The following is a 23,081-nucleotide window of genomic DNA, read 5'->3' as shown; positions in this document are numbered from 1 at the left end:
ACTAAACAGGACGAACAGTATTTAAAAAGTGGTGCACGTTAGTATCCTTCGCGTTTTGTTTACATTTTATTATAGTTCTTAGATGGCGAGAAATACTATGTTAAAGTAGGTTAACCTATAGTCAACCTCACTTTAAAATGAATGTTATGCGAACCCGTCAGAGTGGTAGTAGCGACGGATCGGTCTGGATGTTGGTTTTTATGTAGAATTTATATGTGAAGTTATATAAGTTTTGTGTTTTTTTGTTATAATTTTTTTTTCTATTTAAGGTACAATCTCTTAACTAACATTAATTCAGTTACGTTAATACCTACGGGTTATTAATATCGTGTGACATTATAATATAAAGATCGAAGTTGCACCTTATGTAATAAACTTTATTGTATGGTCATGTTTTTGTCTATGATGAGGATGCATTTGGGTTTGTCGGAGTAACAAGGCTTTCTATTTTTCTTTCTATTTTTTCTTCAGGAGGGTGCTGGGCGTGACTTTGGGGTGTACGATGTATCCGCAGTGATGTGCCTAGGGTGGGCTTTTCTACGATAATGGCTAACAATATTCTAATACAACGGAGGGTTACTGAAAAATCAACCAATAATAAAAACGAATAAGAAACGCTCGGAAGAATAAAAACATTTGTTTCTTGGCTTATTGTTGATTCTAGTTTGCCCACAATAACACCTACAATTTAACCCATGTTAAAAATAATTCTACGCTCCTATTAAAAATGTGTTTTAATTATAACTTAAGAAACCTAGACTTAGGTAAGAGGTGTAATGTATAAAAAAAAAAAAAAAAAAAAAAAAAAAAATTAATTTTATACTGTTTTTTTTATAAAATTTTTTTTTTAACGGATTGTACCTGAATGTAATTTTAACTGCGCGGTGGTTTTTGTTTTTTGTTGTTTTAATTTTTGTAACTTAAAGAACATTTATTTTAATAGTGTTTTTTTATGTACTTGAAATTACTTTGTTTTATCTCTGTAATTACTTGAATCCATTTCAGTGTCCTGAGGATGACTTAATATAAGTCGAAACGTCGACATTTAGGTAAACAGGTTTCTGTTTTATTTCTGACTCCACCCAACAACCCTCCGCAATATTGAAGATATTGGGTCACAAACACGAAATTGAAAATAATAAAAACCTATATATAGCACATGTAAATGTGCGATCGGTTAATACCGGTTTTGATGAGTTTACTTATTATCTTAGCCCTCATAATTTTTAAATCTTTAGGCTAATTATGATAACTGTCAATTTAATATAAATAAATATACATTTACTCATAAAGATAGAGATGGTAGAGGTGGGGTGGGAATTTATATAAATAAACATTTACCATTTTAGTTATTTGAGTTTAATGCTACTGCTATCGATTGTGCATTATTTAGTATAAAACTGGCATTAACGTTAACAATTTTATTGACTTTTTAGAAGACGTCATGGCATTTACCGTACAATTTTTTAATACTGTAATATTTGTTGGTTATTTAAATATAGATTTTCTAAAAGAAAAAAAATAAGATAATTAGCCAACACATTTTTACTCTAACTCGCATTGATATGGCTTCAAATACTTCAAGTTTAATTAATATTATTATAACAAACAAAAATATAAATTGCGGTTGCAGCAACGTGTTACTAATTTCCGATCATGCTTTAATTTATTCAATTGTCAACCTAGAAATAAGAAACAAAAGATTTTAAAATCATAGAATCTCGTTGTTATAGTAATGGTAACTTTCATAGTCTTGAACAGGATGCAAACCAATTAAATTTGAAAAATATATTTTGCACACCCAATATAAACAGCAAATAAGAACATTTTAAATCTAGTTAACAAACATGCTTCTCTTAAACGAACAAAAATTAAACAAAAACCATTTATGCCATGGATAACCACAATCATTAAACTATTAATAAATCTCGGAGACAAAGCACATCGAAGATATTTAAAATCTAAAACATAAGCTCACTGGAATTATTACAAAGATTTGCGAAATTTTACAAAACATGCCATTATTCGAGAAAAAGTTAGCATATTTTAACTTATTATCTACTACAAGGGGTAAGTAATTCAACTGTAAATAGGCTAAATGTATCTTCTAAAAACGTAGTGTATGATGTGCCATCGGATGTAGCGAACGCTTCATTAGTTTACGACAACTTCTGATGACAGAATGAACTTTTATAATTTTAATAAATTTCCTTGCGTAAATACCGAGTTAAATTTTCAATTAATGGATACAGAGACAGTTGATAAAATAATAAGCACAATAAGCAAAAACGCAATCGGGGAAGATGGTATATCAGTTGGAGACCTAAAATTATGTTTACCTTATTGTTCTAATAAGGTAAACATAATTTTAGTAATAACATCTAAATAATATTTTAAATTGGAAAAAAGCAGTAATAAAACCTTTGCCTAAAATTTGTAATCCTAATGAACACAAATACCTTAGATTTATTAACATATTGCCAGTAAGGTCAAAAATAATCGAGAGAGACATCTACAAATAATTTCTGTTACAAATACATATAATTCCGAATTCTCAATCGGGCTTTCGTAAAGATTTTAGCACAACAACTTGCTTAATTAATATAACGAACGATATAGGAGCAAATGAGGGGAGGTCACCTATTTGTGTTTATTAAATTTTAACAAACCGTTTAATACCCTTAATCATAAATTGCTACTGTCTAAGCTTAGCTACTTTGAGCTATCAAATTATTGAATTAGATTTATGGAGAATTTTTTAATCAATACGCTCACTTTGCTCTTCGATAAAAAATTGTTTGACTTAAGACAAATCGGAGTATTTGCCAAAGAAAGCGGGTGTGCCTTAGGGATCAATTTTAGGGTCATTTTTGTTTTCTCTGTATGAAGCAGATATGCCAAATGTTATGTAATGTTACTTGTGCTAGTCTTCACAAAACGCTGATGACTCCCAGTTGTATGTATCGTTGACTAAAAATAATTTACAAGAATCTCAATTAAATTTCAACTCGGATTTAAATAAAATGAACCAATTTGCATCTCAACATAATTTAAACTTAAATGCTTCAAAATATTGTGTTCTTGCAACACCCACTCAAAGACAAGGCCTTAGTGCTTGGCGCGTGACGTCATCGCTGTGGGCCACCGATTTTTAAAAACCAAGGGATTTCATATGCTAATATCTCAATATTTGGCTTATTTTAAAAAATGCTAGGAATAGAATAGAGTTCAGGAAACATTCAAAGGTATGTTTTAGTTCTGGTTGAATGTCAGGTTAAATATTATGGTGTAATATTAAATGTAGACTCCCAACTCCCCTACATCTGCGCCAAAATTCAACATATGTATTTAGGTATTTATAATAATTTTTTTATACCATCAAGTAGTAAAAAATTTTTTTATATACACATAAATACATATATTGACTTTAAAAGCTTAAAAAGCTTATCATACTCCAGTTCATGTAATTTTTTAATTGCAGAAAAAGAAGCACATTTTTTCTTCGAAGTGTCAAAATCAGGAAAATAAAATTTTTGGTCTGGTTTAGAGTTAAGCCAATTATTAAATACACATTTAAGTAAGTGAACTGTGTCGAATAGGTAAAATAATGGTCTCTGATTATCTATGTGATGAGGATAAACAATGCTAAGTTGGTCTGCAGTTGAAAAATGGCTCATGGCTTTCCCGTTAATGGCATTATTATCACTTATAACACAAAAAACTATGTACCCAATCTCCTCTAAATATTCAACAATTGTCCTAATAAAATTATGAAGTATGTCTGATGTAATTTTGAAGATGGGAGCTATGTGAACTACTTCCTTAAAGCTAGAACACACACTTGTAATCATAAAAGTAAATGCCGACGAAGCTAGAGACTTATTATTGACTGATGTTCCAGTGATATTACCGCCTTTATAGTCCATGTAAGGGTCAATATGAATTTCATCAAAAAGTAGTGTCACAAATCTCTCATGATTCTTTAGTAAACTAAACACATTTGGGGCATAAGTTAAAAACATTTTTTTTATCTATGTGGGGATCGGTCATGTGTTTGTTACAAATACCCATTATAGTTTGAGGATGTGGTAAAGTTAGGGATTCATAATATTTGGATTTAAGTCACAGTCGGAGTTGTCGTTATTGGTAACATTTTCCTCCAAAGGCAAGGTAATAATAGTAAGGTCTATTGCTTCAAGTATTGCATATAAATCTATGGGAAGTATATGCAGTTTTAAATTTTGATGTTAAAACACAAACTGGCTCGCTATATAAAAAAGTTTCAACATTTAAATTAAAAACAATTGCTCAATTAATGCATGGACCAGGTGTGTATTCAATTTTAAAAATTGTTAGCGTTTTGCTGTCTTGAGACTCACTGTGAGCAGTAAACCAATTGTTCGGTAGTTTAAAAGCAGAAAATTTTTCAATAAACTCTTCAAAACTGTCCAAATTATTTTGTTTCTCATGCTCGCCAAAGTCAATTTTGCTTAATTCAACTCGTCAATATTTTTAAACCTTTCATCTTTACTTGGCCGTATTTTTATAGTTTTTGACAAATTAATAACTAGGGCAATTTAAAAAAATAGATGGGGTACACTCTTCTTTTAGCCGTGGTTTTAGTAATCCTATTGTAAAAATTTTATCTGTGTTGGAATCTTGAACTTGAGTAGGCCCCACTCTTTATTATACTACCTTCAGAAAAATGAGCTTCACATACTTTGGTGTTGTTTGTGGGCTCAAAGTCATCTCTGTGTATGGCTTTTACCCATTTTCGCCTTAGATTTATATCCTTAGGAAAACCGAAGACATGCACTTTGGGTCCATTTTTATAGTTTCCATTACAACCCGGAACACAACACTTTTGAGGCATATTTACACTCTGGTATTAACTACAAGCCGAACTAGGAGAAAAAGGGTCCGGTAAAGTTAGAGGGACCTCTAAACACCGATTTTTTTTTGAAAATTTTTAAATAGAATGTTGAGTGTGGTCAAAATATTGATAAAAAAGTGAGGATAATTGGAAAAAATACAAAATTTTGGAAATTATGAAGGTTTTTCTACATACATTAAATACGTAATTATTGCCAACTTGCACAAGGTTTTTTAGCTCTTGATTTTGCTATAGTTAAAAAATATACATATTGGGGCAATTTTGGAACTTTTTGGGGGTTATTATTGTAAATTTATATAATTTTTTATCGCTTTGGACCCCTTTTAATTACATATTTTGTAATTTACACACAAGAAAAATAAAACAACAACCTTCTTGACAAAAATGGCAGTGGCTTCACTACGTCCCCAGTAGTATTTTTTTGTTTTGCCGGGAACACTTTTTAGTTGGATGGGTTGGCTGTGGACTCAATTTTAGATAATAAAGGCATAATATACCTAGTTAGATTTTACATTACATGAACAAAACACATTTATCAGGTGTTAAAAAATAGGTATTATTTATTTAAATTATTTGATATTTTTGTAATTTTATATATAATAAATATACATTTTGAAAAAATAAACATAATTTAAGATATTTAATTATTTATAGGTAAATAATAACAATGAGGTTTAATGTATTTTAACTTGTAGTCAAAACAATAAATATCTTTAAATTCATTATAGGCATTAGGAATAGGAATAAGGCATAGGAATTATAGGCACAAACACGCGGGGCTTCCGCGTATTTGTGCCTATAATTCCCATTTTCTAATTATTATCCCATTCACTAAGTAGGGCTCAAACGACTACCCAACCCACTATTTAGCGCCAACCCAAGGTTCCAATCCCTTTTTGCAATCCCAACTCCACATGTGCGCCAACCACACAGTCCCATGTGCGCACACGGGGCTGCCGCCCCATGTGCGCCCACCTTGTATGCGCACACGGGGCTACCGCCCCGTGTGCATATTTTATGATTATATTAAATATAAACAAATACTTACCTATAATGAGACAGGACAGAAAATTACGATAATCGTACTAGTACAGTAGCCACTCCCAATAAATATGTGACATTTTGACAGTTTTTTTATTTATGAATAAATCCGTATTTACATATTTGACATTCCTGATTTGCCTGTGAATGGAAATTTGTGTTTATCACCTAAAGAAGTGATGTAAATCCTTCTAAGTTGCAGAATTTTGTTACTTAAGGTTTTAAATTTAAATTAATAGCATATATAATGGTCAACGTGATGCTTAGTCGCAAATAGAGTGTAGTTAAGCCGGGTGTAATTGTGAATCATACGTAAGTAGAAAATCCTTTATAATTTTTAAAATTTTGTATTTTTTTACTTCATCCTCACTTTTTTATCAATAAAATGTTCAAACTCAACATTCTATGTAAAAATTTTCAAAAAAAAAATCGTTTTTTAGACGTCCCTTTAACTTTAACGGACCCGGAGAAAAATATTAAATTAAACACGAACTAAAGTATTAAAGTCTGATATAAACAAATAAAACCGCGGCGCGCCGGAGAACCGGTTTTTCCGAGGATTTTTCTAGTCTGAAAATACGGTTATGCGATTTAAAAATACGCGAAGAGTTTACATAAATATAACATACACGTTTCGCGGAAATAAACAGTTCCGATTTTAGAAAAAAACACAAAAATGAGCTAATGTTTACTGCGGATCTCGTCAGAATTGTCAGAAATACCGGCAACCACAGAACATAAATATAAAGAACCTAACCTCTCGTTTCATCAGGTGGCAACTAGTAGATGCGTCGTTGTCAGATTTATATAGACAGAACTCCTATTGGCAAGTAACAAGGTATTAGATAAATGATAAAATTTGAAAAAATGGAAGTTTAAATTATAAAAAGAGAAATAAGGATGCACTCTTTTTTTAACTAAGTTGTAAAGTAAGAGCAGTTAAAGATATAGATTTAATTATTTTAAGATAGTAATAGAGCATCCTAACGTTCACGGCAATTTGCAAAGTCTGAGAAACTGGAACTTTTCAATCAAAAAAATATAATTGTGGTCGCCAACGCGATATTAGAACACCGGTATTGGAAAAGACAGTACTTAATTTAATTGATGAACAGCTTGACACTAGTACTAGAAAAATTGGACTGCAGCTAGATATCAATCATATGACTGTATGGACTATTTTAAAAGATCAGTTATTATATCTATATCATGTACAACAAGTGTAGGCCCTATTACCACGAGATTTTCCTAGACGTCTTGTTTTTAACTGTCCCTCAGTTTTTAAGGCAGATTCTGTATACCGACAAAGCTAATTCTTCCAGAGAGGCCATCATTAACTACCATAATAACTACATTTGGGCAGATGAAAATCCCCATACCATAGTTGAAGCTCATCGCCAATAACAATTTTCTTTAAATGTATGGGTTGGCATTATTGGAGACAATCTTATTGGCCCACATTTTCTACCACAGAGATTAAATGGGGAAACATATACTCATTTTCTCCAAGACCTACTTCCAGGACTTCTTGAGGCGGTACCCCTAGATGTTAGAAGAGTAATGTGGTTTATGCATGATAGGGCTCCTGCCTATTTTAGTTTATAAGCACGTCGTTATTTAGACGAAACATACCCAAATCGTTGGATAGGCCGAGGCGGTCCTTAGTTTTGGCCACCTCGGTCACCAGATATGAATCCGCTAGATTTTACCAAATAGAGTCATTTAAAAACTTTGGTGTACAAGATTCCGATACTGGATATTGATAACTTGAGAAATCGAAATATAAATTCATGTGCCGTAATTCAAAATTCTCCCGGATTGTTTATCGGATCAACAAATGCGACGTATAGACTCTTGCATAATAGCAAAAGGTTGTGATTTTCAACATTTTATATAACAATTTAATTTCTTTTTGTTTTATTTGGTTTAAAATAAAACTTAGAATTACATCTAAACATTAGTAATAATCACGTAATACACTTAGGTAGATGGACTTTATTTTTTTAATCGAATACGCAACCTCGGACAAAAGAAAGTCAAGAAATCAAATTTGCTTAATGACAATTTCAAAAATAAAAAAAAACAACAAAAAGTGACGTATCATATTTTTCATCAAAAATATTTAGTTCAGACCTTATACGAACGTCACTGGTACAAATTAAAAAAATTAGTGAGCCTCAGAAAATGTCTTTTGATGCATAGAAAATGCATACCAAATTTTTTTTAAATATCTACAGATGCTTTACAGGTACTAGAAAAATACATAAATTTTTTTTTCAATCTTTACCATCCTTCAATTTTTTAAAAATTACTCCTTTTAGGACATACGTTCACATAAAGTTTTTTTTTAAATTACTCAAGAATCAGCCCCTGAATTTCTTCGCATCTATTCATTTACACCCTGTATATTCAGATGTTTTGCCAAATACTAAGGTATAGAAGTATAACATTGTGTTTCACTAAGCACCATATTTTTTTAATTAAAAAATAATTTCCATTTAAAAAAACATCAAAGGAAAATAAAGGAATGGATTATTGTTTCTATTGTAATATTTTTAATTATTGTAAGAACTGAGAACTAATAGCTGGTATAAATAAAATTGAGTAAGGTCTTTCATATATTTTAGTATAAAATATTATTAAAGAAATGCCATGGTAACAAAATTTAAACCAACGCATAAAGATTTTTTAGTCCTGGAAAATTGCTTTGTTAATATAAAAGAGTTACAACAACTCTAATATAATTAATTACTTTAAGGTACCATTACTTGGCTTCTGACATTGGTATCAATGATGCCCAAATAACAAACCAAGAAAAACCTAATGAAAACAATCCGGATCTATCTTATTTGATCGAATCTGTTAGAGACTCAATTCCTTTAACAGTTACTACTGATTATTGCCTTGAAGAACAAGACAAGGAAGAAAAAATAGAAGTGAAGCAGGTTTCAACCGAAAATATTAAAGAGGTATGCCTAAATATTCGTATGTATCTATATATTACCTTAAAGGTTAAGCCAGAGAATAATACACTCGAGAAGTGATAGAATCAATAATTTATACTATATATCGTGTATCCCACTAAAAATGGTTCTTGGTTATATCTAAGTATTAGTCATATGGCCTGCGAAAAAAACTGCTAAGGGGTTATATAAAATTAATAGTAATAATAATAATAATAATATTATCTGTAAGCAGGTCAATTCTATTTTAGGGCTAATTAAACTCAACCACCCATGGATCTTTTCGTATAATTAGATAAGAATAAATAGCTCATAAATAAAAAAAAAATATTATTTTAATAAAATAACATTCTGGAGATAAGACCTGGGAGTAGAAAGTAGACAGATAGATTAGCGGTGAGTAAGACTATATATTTAGTAAAAAAATTTATAGTTGACAATCTTGTATTAAAACTTATATTAATAATTTGTAAGTTTAATACAAGTTTTAAATATTTTTGTTTTAGCTGTAAAATTAATTATATACTTTTTTATAAGTTCTCAAGATCAATGTTTATTTAAAGTTGTATTTAGGGTATTTATTTTGTTATTCTCTTTAATTTAATGACACTTTAAAAACTTTTGAGAATAAATAATAAACATGGTATAACACAGTAGTTTATTTCTCATTATCAATAACATTTCATTTCTTTTTTGCTCTACATGGTATTTTTTAAATTTTTATTGCAAAGGAATCTGACGCGAACTTGGGATTGAACTTTAGAAAAAAATAAGAAATTGAGTATCTATAAATTAAAAAAAAAATTAAATGGAGGCATGGTAATGGTTTATAATAGCCAATACATCCAAGGTGTCAATTTGTTTTTGAAACAAGTTTCAATTCAGGAAATATTTAAGTTGAAAAAATACAGTTTGGAAAAACTTTTAAATAGATATATGGTATAACTATATATACGTATAACTATGAAGTAATATACGTATACCTATGAAGTTACCAGAAATTTATTATAACCCTCCTTGTCAAACCTTCAATTAAAGGTCTTATTGAGTAGTAAATTTGGAAATTTTTCTTGTAGAAATGTATACTACTTTAAGATCCTTAATTTAAGTTATAACAAAAGAGGGTGGTTCCATTTAAATTCCATTTTAATTTGTGGAACTTCCTCAAATTAAAAGGGACGCGCTTAGGGATGGCTCATCTCGATAAAAATATGGTGGTTCTAGTTTTTCGAAACTCTATGACAGTTATTCCAAGCCGGACGTCCGATATTAAAGATTATTTGAAAAACGTTCAAGAGGTATTTGTTAACCCTTAACTGACGTGGTGACATTTTGGGACACAAACCACGTTGTGGGGTCCCTGGGTTCTAAGAATTGCCAACAATTTCTCCCTGGAACAATTTTTTGACAAGAAATTATGGCAGTTAGCAACACTCTTTTATATTTTTTGTTATTTTAGGGTAAAAGGGCTTTCCATAAAAAAAACAAAATTTTTTCGTAAATGTGTAGACAACCTTACTCCATGAAAATGTTCGGTAACGAACTACTGTAGCTTTTTCTTTGTAGTATATATAAAAAAATACCTGGTTATTCAAAAGATATTTATACAAAAATCTGCAAGGATTATTTACCGTGATTTTTTTTTCATTTATCCACTTTTATCGAAATCAACGAGTCAGTTTTGGTACATTTTCCTACAATATTACAGGCACATTAGCTGTTTGCATTTTGTTCATAAATAAGAAGTCTTCCTCCGTAATCTTGAGTTGCAAGGGGAGCAGTATTTTCTTGCGTTTCTAGGTAAAACTTCTGGCTCTTTGTCGTTCTGTGGTTCAGCTGTAATTTCTAGTACTTTTTTGATACTCTCTCTCAAATGGCTCTTTGATCAGGAAGAGGAACATATAGTTGTGTAGCCAGCAGTTTTAGAAATTCAAGTCTTGATAACACTTGCCTGTTTTTATGAGATTGATGAATTATATATGCATTCAATCCACTCATATCGACAATTCTATAGCATATTGCCATTGGCCATCGTCTTAGACGTCTGTTACATGAATACTTGACATATTTTTCACAGCATCCACACCTGATTTCATGTTGTTGTAAAATTAATTTATCTCCAGCAATCCTGTATCTGGTCAACATTTTTAGTATGGTGCATAGATAAAAGGAGGACAACAGCTTTGCCCTTCTTCGGTACGATCGATAATAAAGTTATTGATTTGGTAAAGCCATAGAGACATGACCCTACTTCTTTTATTCTGGAAGGAAGGAATTCAGGAGGTACTTGACGCTTATTTTTTTAATGTAGGTTAGAGTTTGTTTTTAATTAAAATATCCACTAGTTCAAATGAACTGTACCAGTTGTTGTCCGTGACATTCCTGTTGGTCCCAAATATTGGTTTTCAAAGGCGAACAAGAGCTTGCGTAGGAATAGCCCGCTTCTTCTCTTTATTAGTGAAGTCCTCTGAAGTGTTGCTACCTTTACAATATATTTACAATATATATATGTATATGTATATAATTATTATGTGTATCACGTTTCGTGTAGGATGAACCAATGACTACTTATAACGATTTTTCCCATAATAATTTTTTCTTACATGTTTATCACTCTCCTGATCTAAGTTCTCCTCCATCTCCTCTTCCATTTCGTCCACAACATTATCGACTCCTACAGATGTATCGATTTCTTCCTCGGACATTTCACTTTCGGATTCATGTGCACTGACAACATATTCACCCTTCTTCGATACTAGCTCCTTCCAGATCAAAACAATCACTGCCCAATTCATCATATCATGCCTGAACAGTCTCTTTAAACTCGGGATCACCCGATTGCACTACTTTCCGACGAGTTGCCAAGCCTTAAAAAAGTCACGAAAACTACGTTGTGAGGTCCCAGGGACTACCACGCACTCGGTTCGCAGGTTCAAGAGTGACTGACTATTTTTTCGCGCTAGCATGATGTTGCTGAGGCCATAGTAGGAAGGTACTAAAAAGCGCGCCGCGCTGGGATAAAAGGCTAGAGATGAATACGTGTTAATATAGTTCTGAGAGTCCCTGGGACTCCACAACAGTCTGTTAAGGGCTAAGCTCGTTCAAGAGAAATTTGTAAGAGGCTAACCTCAAAATAAGTCCTAAAAAAACTTGTTCGATATGTAATATTAGAAAATGGTGTGAATGGTTCCAGATAAAGTAGAAGTAATTGAAAGTTGGTCGCCACACACTAACAAACACCAATTAAGTGTTTGTCACCCTAAAGGTGCTTTCTTTAGGGTGTGAAGTCTAACAGCTATTTCAAAGAAGCATGGCATCCCAAGAATGAATCGTTGACCATACAAGTCATACAAATCTTTATGGAAATGTTAAATAGCTTTTACTGCTGCTAATACCTCTGTTATAGTTACATAAAAAAAGAAACTGTTTTTGGCGTTAATAGGGTTTTATTTCTTCATTTCAAAATCGGCTACGCTAAAATTGGAGATGTGTGCAGTGCTCTTTTTAGTTCTTAAAACGCTTCTTCACAGTCTGCTGAACATCTAAATACCATTTTGTCCTCCGTAAGCTTGTGAAGACGTTTTGCGAAGTTTTCACTTTGAGATGAAGAAACATTTTCACAAAAACATTACAAACCCTCTGTAATATGTACAAAGGTCCAGAAAGCTTCTTAAATGGTATTTGTCAGTGCGTCGTGGCCAATTTCCGACTGAATCTACCGTTTAAATTGACAACATTTACAAAGGAGTTGAGAAACAAACGACTGTGTAACAAATACCTTATTTAGTATGTCTTCTTAAGAAATCAAAAGAAAAAAACATCAATATCGGTGATTAATTAAATCAGAATACTCAGCTTACAAATAAATAGTAAAAACAGTGAATTAGGTAAATCTTTGCATAATAAATTATAGTATGATAAAGGTATAGATAAGAGTTGGCCATTATCCATGCTTTAGCCAAATAAATGACATCTTCAACTGACTTTTAAGGCCCATCTTCAATTAAGGATTTGCTTGCAGACATCTAAAAAAATTATTTCTATTAAAAAATATTTGGAGTAATAATTCCAAGTACAAACAACGTAACGTAATTCTCTTACGAGAATTCTCTTAATAACATAAATAATTTAAAAAATTCAATTTATATTTATTCCCCTCCGTCCCCAACGCAAACCAGTGTTCTTATCTAAAAATAACAGAAAAACTTTATACAATACCAATGGTCTTTTTGATAAAACCCAAATAATTACATTCATTATTAATAAAATTCGAAACATATTCGATTATTTATCAAGAGCACAATTCCTAAAATACAATTTACTTAATTGTATTCATTAAATAATAATAATTATAATAATAATAATAATAATAATAATAATAATAATAATAATAATAATAATAATAATAATAATAATAATAGTATAAGTCTAGTAACAAAAAAAAGAAGACAATTTACTTTTTGAATGCTCGGAGAAGCAATTTTATCAAAAGCTTATTGACACTGCTCCAACAAATACTGCCTTTAGCATTTACCCCACAAAAGAAAACATCGAGAAGTTCTAAGGAAATCAATAAACAACACCTAGTGAATGCAACCTCAACACTGCATGGCTGGATAAAGAACGAGAAAAGTGTCAAACATATAATCAAATAGTCAACACATCAACAACTGACCGACCTTCTGAATGACGTACTTACGAATCCTCAGAATATGCCCAATTATATATGCTCACACTCTATAAAGTATAAACTAATTACATATTGCATTACAGAACCTATTTACAGACATTGTGACCAGAATAGCATTTTAGCGGCTCAACAGATAGGCTATACTAGAGGTCCCATGAGGTATAAAGAACAGCTTATAATAATAATAATAATAATAATAATAATAATAATAATAATAATAATAATAATAATAATAATAATAATAATAATAATATTCATAAGAACAATTTTATATTTCCTCCTAAATTTATCTGCACGAAGGTCAACAAATTCTGCAGGAATTTTATTGTAGCACTGAACAGCATTGTAAAAAAACGATCGCTGAAACATAGCACTCCTATGAACCGGCATGGTTAACTTATTTCTAGCTATTATCGACTCCGTAGTTTACAATCAGGCAACAAGAGAAACTGTTTCCCAGCATACGGTTGACTACCGAAAAGCTTTTGATGCAGTTTTACATAAATGACTTATCAATGTAGAAGGTGTCTCATTTTGGGTACTTTTGCGGGATATCTTCGTTATTTTGAGAGATAGAGAGTTGCGGTTTTCGCGAGACTGTGCTACTTTTCCGTAAAGTTTCCGTAGTTTTTTTTTTGATTAATAGTTTCTAAATTATTATCCAAACTTATGTTTTTTTAAATGGAACACCCTGTATATTTATAGTTCATAATATTGGCATTTTTTTTACCTTTTTAAAAATATATAACAGTATGGACTTTTTTTCAAAAATACGCAAATAAATAACAATTTTAAATGATCAAATAATTAATTAAATGATCAAATTCATAATTTAATGGGAGGCCATGGCTATTTATAACAAGAAACAAAAAAATTACAAATAAATTGTTTTTTATTAAATTAACATGTTTCTTTAAATTAATTTGTAAGATTGATTTAGGTCTTACTGTTATCAAGCTTAAGTTGAATTAATATTAGTAACTTTAGTATTATTTTATTTTTGTAAAATTGTTGGATACCGTTAATAAATAAATAAATAAATAAATTAATATCAACTATCTTCGGGTTTTGATTGACATTTCTCAGTTTTTGAATGAGTTTATGCTCCAAAACCTATTTATTTTTGTTATTTGTGAATTTTGCCAAAAAAAAATGCAGCATTTGAAAAACATGATATGCTTGGATGTGTTATACAATTCAATGAAAATGGTGAAGAAGCTTCTGAACGATATTTCCATAGGTAAGTTTGAAGCCGTTATATGACTACCTACCAATTCCTAATGTTGTTTTATGCTTGTTAGATATCCACAGAGAAGGCAACCAGGATGTTTTTTGGTATATTTGCTCGTTTAAAGGATAAATTACTTGAACACGGATCTTTTGTTCAGCCGCGTCCTAAAGCATACAATAAATAAAATAGAGAAGAAAAAGAAATGTTTTAGGTTATATAAAAGCACCCTCGAGCTCAGGCAGAAAAATCGAAAAAGAAATTGGCGTGCCGAAAACTGATGCACAACGGATCTTAAAAAAATATAAGTATTATCCATACAAATTTAACATAATTTAACATTTACATCCTGGCGATGCCGAGCGCCGGACACTATTTTGCCAATGGTATTTGCAGCAAATTGATGCCAACAACTTATTTAATAGACTCGTTATCTGGTCTGATAAATGCGTTTTTTCAAGTACGGACATTTTTAACCGACATAATACTCGAAACTGGTATGCAGAAAATAAACATTTTATATTTGAAAAGGCACATCTTTGGAGTTGCTTTGGAGTTGCTGTGTCTTGTTTTATTCTGGGAAAACAAATAGTATACCGAATTTTTGAAGGGGGTCTTACAGCACGTAGGTACCTAGACATACTTGAGAAAGTTATCTCAGAACTTCCGGAAAATATTCCTCTAGCCCAATATAACACTGTCTACCTACAACAAGATGGTGGAAGTCATAACTCTGGGCTAGTAAAGGCATTTCTTGAAAATAACTTTGCTCAAAGATGGATAGGTACCAACGGACCTGTTAGATGGCCTCAACGGTCCCCCGATCCCTCAATTTTAGATTTTTTTTGGGGGTATATACAAGATCAAGTGTATAAAAGACAATGCAATAGAACTTCAAGACGCAATTCATTTAGCATTTTAAAATCTCAGCATGAGATAAATTATTATTTTGAATGCTATTCAAAGGGTTACAAAGATGTGCCAATTTTGTATCAGAGAAGATGGTGGTCATTTTGAACATCTGTTGTAAAAATGTTGTCTTGTTACATTGTTGTTTTCTTATATGGTTGTTTTCTTATAGTGTTTATTAAATTTATATATATGTTTTTCATGTTCTTTTATTACAAAAAAAATAAAAATGATGCAATTCCCCATTCGTCGTTATTAATTCGTAACGTTTTATTTGTCATGGCCATATTGTAATTCATGGCCTACTATTAAATTATGCATTTAATTTAGAAAATTGTTAGTTATTTGCGTATTTTTGAAAATAAGTCCACACTGTTATATACTTTTGCAAAGGTAAAAAAAGGTCAATTTTATAAACTATAAATATATAGGGTGTTCCTTTAAAAAAACATAAGTTTGGCTTATAAATCAAAAACTATTAATCAAAAAAAATATATATCTATACTACAAGATTCTACGGAAAAAACTCTATAATAATGAGTTTTTACTTTTACAAAAACTTTAAAAATAACGGAGATACGACGGGGGTCTCAAAATGCAAAAATTTTAAAATTCTCTATATCTTAAAAAATAAAAGGGCTATGAAATTTTTTTTAATAGCATCATTAGTTTTACGAAAAAGTAGCACAGTGTCGCAAAAACCGCAACTCTCTATCTCTAAAAATAACAAAGATATCTCGCAAAAGTACCCAAAATGTACACCCATACCCATACCCATATGACCCTGTACTTAAATTGTACAAAATAGATAACCACATAATTTCCTCCTTTTTAGAATCCACTATGGCATCTTGGGGAACACCAGTAAAACTTCAGGTGCCTAACGGTAACTGCGTTGGAATTATTATAATCCTTATTCGAAGGGGTATATTCCAGGAAGATTGTTAAGTCCACTTTGGTTCTGCCTTGCCATAAACCCACTCTCTAGCCAACTTAATTCAACTAGATACGGATTTGGCCTTAAAAAGAATAATAGAGAACTAACAACAGTAAACCATCTAGTTTATATGGATTATTTAAAAAATTTTGCGCCAACACGAAATCAATTAGAAGAGATGCTTAAAATAATGGAAAGGATCTCTAATATATCAGAAAAAAGTTCGGGAGGTAGGTTCGCATGTACAGTGACGAGTAAACACCACGTTCGTATCGCGTCCATAGTTTTGTAAATTTGTTCCTTATTATCAGCTTATTTAATAACTATATTATAATTTCCTGATTGTTAATAATGTCCAGAAAGGGCTGCAAGTCTGGTGCGACACCTTAAAAGCCTGAGGGAACTCCAGGCATAGATTTTCAATCGCTTAGTGCACGTATGGCAGCCAAATTCAAGTCAGAGCTGTCACATTTCAAAAAGGAGCTGGGTGATAAAAATGGTGGTAAATCTAACTTAAAGTCCTTAACAACCAAGGTAGGAGAATTATCTAATTTAGAAGACAGATTTTCCGCATTCGAAAAGCCTATCTTTTCGCGGAAGCGCTGCGAGTTATTAAACAAGAAGTTGAATTAATTAAGACCGAGGTCTTCAGGTCTAAGATGTCTGTCAACAACAACACATTACTCGTACATGGCGTTGACGAGAAAACACAAAATATCAGCAAGGCTATCGTTCTATTATTGACCACGAAAATCGGTATTCTATTATATATTATCATATTATAACTATAAATTGAAACCAGTTCTTGAAAATGAGCGACATAATGGGATCACACTGTACTTACGAACAAATGAGGAAGTAACAATAGGTCTGACCTAATACTAATCGATAAAATTTCTAGGAAGACAACCCTTACTGATGTAGCTATTCCCAACAATAACAACCTAAGAGCGAAACATATTGAAAAGATTATTGAGTACAGAGATTTAAAACACCAGATACAAAGACAATGGGAAATGAGAGAAGTGCGGACAGTTTTAATTATTGAATCATCAACAAGAGTAATTCCAACGAGCCTGATCGAAAACATAAAACTGCTTAATCCTAAGGAAAGCATCTTTAAGCTAATGGATAAGTCGGCGCTATTATCTATATCTCAAATCGTCAGAAAGTTCATTGGAAACGCAGATAACGTTCACTAGTTAAAGAAACATGTAATTTTAGTTAAAGTGTATTATGTGTAAATAAAAGTAAAAAACTGAGTCCGATAACATGCACAGGACTCCATCAGAGCTTCATTCTTCTGATATCTAGGATAAGTGAATGTTTCTCCCTCCCCAGGTGGGAGTGCGATTGCCGTTTATCATGAAATCAGAATAATAACACTCTATATTTATTGTAAACTCAAAGGCCTTAGGCCTGTAGTCCGTTAGGTGCAAAACATCTATATCTTCATTATACATGACAGAGACTTGACTTTTTTATGCAATTATTTAAATCCCTTACAAATTCTCAATATTTTTTTTAAATATATTTATGGAATAAAATATCTTTTTATTAATATAAACAACAAAACTCTTTAAAAAATGATATTAGGTACTCATACTACTTACCAACTAGTTTTTAGATTATGAAGAATCTAACTTCCTTAAGTAGATCATCTTGTACATATTTTATTTACAAACTCACAAGTATCAATCATTTTTATTTCAACATACATTTATGAAAATGAGGTAAATAGGGGATAAAAAGTACGGGATAAAAAAATGTATTGCTTTGTCTTTTGCAGATCATTCCCATGTATTAAATAAAACATGGCCATGGTCATAAATAAACAAAGTGTTAAATAATACAAATTCAAGTATCGAATATGTATTATATTATAATATGTATCATGTTTAGTGTGTCATTATAACACTGTATGGATACTTACTATCGAGTTAAAGAGAGTAAACAAACAAGACATCGAAATCGCAGCAGGAAGAATTTATAAGATTTGTTTGTGCATTACCTCTTTGGTTGCCGTCGTATCGATTTTGACAATTCATAACTACATTTGGAACTGCAGCCGGTCTTGCCTCTTCGGCAGTCTATATACAACTCCTCTTTCTATTATGGTCTCGGATTATTATGGACGTTCTTATGAATACTGATTCTGTTAAATTTCGACGGTGCTGTCTATAAAAATACCTATGGCAGTGGCAGTTTCAAGGCTTAGGCATGCGAATGTTCTCTCAGCATATAATTTTTGGTACGGTTTGCTTCAAAAACAGTACGCTTTGTCATTGTTATTCAGGCCTACGCATACATATTCTTGTAGCGCTCGGTGTATTATGCGCTCGGCAAGTATCATTGGACTAGATCGAAAAGACACAGTGGTTTAATGTACTTTAAAGTACAACAAAACTTTCACCAGTTTACACAGTTCTGATATATTACACGTTACGAAGTCCAAAAGTGCTCGTTCTAGTCAGTCGGCGCCGGAGACCAAACTAACGGTCCTATCGCGGTACGGTATTCTTTTAACAAATCTCCAGCCATCTGCTCCGGTAAGATCATTTTTGGAGGTGAACACAGTGATTCCAATCGTGAATTCTCATTCTCAGATGATTTCTTTTTTTCTCGCTCATGCGCGATGGTTTCTGCTCGGGAGCCATTTTGTAACTCACGTTCCCCGTTGCTCCCATCGATATTAAGGTATGGTGTCCGAGAGAATGACGGAACAAGAGAACTACCCTGTATGGTAAGCCAGCTCGTGGAACTCTTTTATCCCTTACAAAAACAACAATGTCATCCTATACGGTAAGCCAGCTCGTGATATCGTTGCTCCATAGGCTTCATGGGGAAAAGAAAAAATACCTCTTTTCTTACCGCATAACTTTAAAGCCTGGACAGGTATTGGCCTTCAACGGTCGGCGGTCGAACTAGAGCTGAGTCGTCGCTGGTCGGTGATAGTGGCAGTACTGACCGCGGCAGTACCATGCAACTGTATTCAAATCTTTTTGCAAGAGGCACGCGCGGCAGATATTTGGTAATGACGTACTAGTTTTATTCTAACGGTCCCGGTGAAGCATTTTGAAATCTTCTTTCATGACCTTCATGAGGTTTTCTTATTTTCTATCTCTATCTTTATTTTTTTTCTTCAAGAGTTGATGTTTCTTGTTTCGTTCCTCTTCTGCTTCTCTATGTTTCTTATTATTCTTCTCTTTATTTCTTATTTTCTTTATTTACGGTCCCGTACTTCTTGTTCTACTCTCTACTCGTTAAACTTCTTCAATAGCATCTCAATTAATTTCTCGGACTTCATCTAGGCCTGACTTTTTGTTAAAGGCATCTACTAACTCTGGCTTCAATATATCCTTTAGTTCTGACACTAATTGCATTGGAACTCAGGAAAATAATGCTTTCTAGAACAGACTTATTCCAGGAATAAAGTTTGTTTCGAATAAAGACCCATGGAACAGTTTGAAAATGCTTAGAAGTTTATACATTATTATTTCCGATGGAGGTAATAATTTAAGGAAAATATTGACAGTCAAAGCAAGCTAGCATACAAATTCTAGAAAATATAAACTATCACAATTTTGAGGTTCAAATGACGCTTTTAAACAAGATGCAGAACTACTAAAATCGGACACTATAGATGAAAATACTAAACTTAACTAATCAACTTAAACAACTACAAAATAAGAGTAAAACATTAAAGGCGGGATGATTACTAATTTTAAGGAATCTTAAAACATTCGCATTATACCGGGTGGTGCGTCGCCGAGCGGAATATAGGAAATCCCATATAAATTTTGAGGGGGTCAATTATTGGCTTCCCTGCACATTTTACAGAAAAAATGTAAGATAACTTATTGAAAAGACCAATCTGGCAAACCCTCGTGCAAAGTTTCAAAAAATTTTAATAAGCGAATCTTGAATTATTCAATTAAATGTAATTGCAAAATTACCACATTTTCGGTTCAGGTAAAACCAGACACCAGCCACCAGCAAACAATTTGTTATAAGGCTTTGTCAAATCTGACGTACAGCGAAATAAAAGAAGTTTTTTTTTCGTTTTATCAATCTCACAAACTATACATTCAAAGTTAGACACGTTAAGATTACTTTTTTATCTAAACTTTTATTTAATATAACGAGGAAGTTAAACCAATAACAATTATTATTATCGATTATTAAAAAAACAATTTTATCATACTTAGAAATTAATTAAACCAATAGCAGTTTTTGAAATATTTTCAATTTATTTTCCCATTAAACCTATCTGGTCCATTTCAACTATTAAACCTATTGTTAGTAAATTCGAGTCCAAAGACATTGCAATAAATAATTGTAAATGTTTAACTCAGAAGATCGAAAATAGATCGGAAAAAAGAGAGAACAGAACTCTTAATATTTTACTAAGTGTGGAAAAATAAAATAAAATAAAATACAATAATTTTTTTAAATAAATAGAGAATTACATAAAAACATCAATTAATCAAATGTTTAAACAACCCCCCAATAACAGCTAAACAATATCCTAACCGATCATAAAATTCATTTCTAACGTTACTAAGTTGATATTGGGAAATTTTATTACATTCTAACGACATAGCGTTTTGTAACTGGTTTAGATTCTCAAACTTTACACTTTTATAAATGACACTTTTTAAATGATATTACAAAAAGTCACTCGGTGAAAGATCAAGTGACCTGGCTGGACAAAGTATACGGTACCATGGACCAATTATATTGCCGTTAAAAGCATTTTCCAAGCACTCTCTAACCATACGGGAATTATGGGCCGGGCAACCATCCATTTGGTACCAGATCATTTGATCTTCCTGAACAACTTCTTCCAAGGCGGGTCCAATTTGATTTTGAAATAAGTCCAAATAGGTTTCAGCTGTTAGGTTATAGTCTATAAAAAAGGGTCCAATGATATGGTGTCCGATAATTCCCACGAATACATTTGTTTTTTGGGGATTTTGTGTCTGGCGATGTTCATTTTCTTGGCTCCAATACCGGCAATTCTGAACATTTGGTTCATTGTTGAAGGTAAATGTACATTTATCGGTAAAACAAATATTTATTAAAAAAGTCCTATCATTATTTGCTCTTTCCATCATTTCAAAACATTCTTCGCTCTTCATCTTTTCATGCCATTCTTCGCTCTTCATATCCTTCCTGCAGCTCTTGATGTTTCTCGAATTTATATGAATATTATTTGTGTTTTTTTAAAGTGCGCAATACCGTTGTATGATGTTTATTTACCTCTTGCCCAAGAACCCCCGTACTAACCATCTTATTTTCCTCCACACTCAGTAGAATATTAAGATCTCTGTTCTCTCTTTCTTCGGCTCTATTTTCGATATCCTGAGTTGAACATTTATAATTATTTATTACGGTACCTCTGGACTCGAACTTATTGACAATACGTTTAATAGTTGAAATGGACCGGATGGGCTTGGTGGGGAAATAAAATGAAAATATTTCAGATAGAAACTGTTTCCTGCATAATGCCACTTAATTATGGCTATTTTTTTGTCGATTAAATAATTCATACTTGTTTTTAAATATCGACTGTCACTGATTTATTGACACTTTTCCTCACGTCAGTGACAATATTCATTTTACTGGTGCTCGTTTGGTTTTACCCTAAACCGAAAATTTGCTAATTTTGCAATTACATTTAATTGAATAATTCAAGATTCGCTCATTAACATTTTTTGAAACTTTGCACAAGGGTTTGCCAGATTAATCTCTTCAAAAAGTTATCTTACATTTTTTCTATAAAATGTACAGGGAAGCAAATAATTGACCCTCCTAAAATTTACATCGGTTTTCCTATGTTCCGCTCGGCGACGCGCCACCCGGTATATGTTGCATGCAAAAATTGCTAGTATCCTTTTATTATTATATCAGTTCTCACACTACTTAGATAAACCCACACTTTTTTTACTACAGATTCAGTCCTAGGAATATGCAGCATTGCATTTCCATTTTTGTTAATCTTAACAGAAAACCGAAAATTACCTTATTTTTGTTTAATCAGTTGTGCCAGTTTTCGAAATTGTTTCTTTTAAAAAATTTAAAAAAACATGTTACTATGCCGTTTTAAATTCGTATTAATAGCACCTTCCACTCCTCTGAATTTTTTTTGTTGATTGGTGGTGTGTTAGTTTACATAGTTTTAGTTGCTGATATCTATGATTAATATATGATTTAATTAATGTTGAAGCTAGGCTAAATCTATGATACTTAAAATAAATGATTGATGATGATAGACGGCGTCTATTTGAAAACTTTCCACCTTTAATATTTTTCTTGCTGTTAAAAACATGAAAAATTGCAAAGATATTGTAACAAAATTCGGGAACACACTTTTATTGTCAACGTCAAAAACACTTAAACTAACTCGCCTTGACTAT

The 23,081-nt window shown here is 31.8% G+C and overlaps 1 protein-coding gene across 7 annotated transcripts in view; it reads left to right on the top strand.

Moving 5' to 3' along the window:
* Window positions 1-23,081, top strand: part of LOC126743543 (uncharacterized) — a 245,398-nt gene that overhangs the window by 69,617 nt on the left and 152,700 nt on the right. For 5 of the 7 annotated variants that reach the window (XR_007662924.1, XM_050450707.1, XM_050450699.1 and 2 more), the window contains 2 exons: window positions 8,694-8,811; window positions 8,842-8,904. The exons of 1 other annotated variant lie outside the window; for it this stretch is intronic. Coding sequence is in view for 4 of the 6 variants with exons in the window: in XM_050450707.1 (XP_050306664.1) it covers window positions 8,694-8,811; window positions 8,842-8,904 (181 nt within the window). In the remaining 2 variants the exon portion in view is untranslated. Of the gene's footprint in view, window positions 1-8,693; window positions 8,812-8,841; window positions 8,905-16,608; window positions 16,893-23,081 lie in introns of those variants that run through there. One more of the 7 variants, XM_050450720.1, reaches the window with a different exon arrangement.

This window comes from Anthonomus grandis, chromosome 1 (assembly GCF_022605725.1).
Source record: "Anthonomus grandis grandis chromosome 1, icAntGran1.3, whole genome shotgun sequence".
NCBI classification, from domain to species: domain Eukaryota; kingdom Metazoa; phylum Arthropoda; class Insecta; order Coleoptera; family Curculionidae; genus Anthonomus; species Anthonomus grandis.
This window is presented reverse-complemented; position numbering and strand designations above follow the sequence as displayed.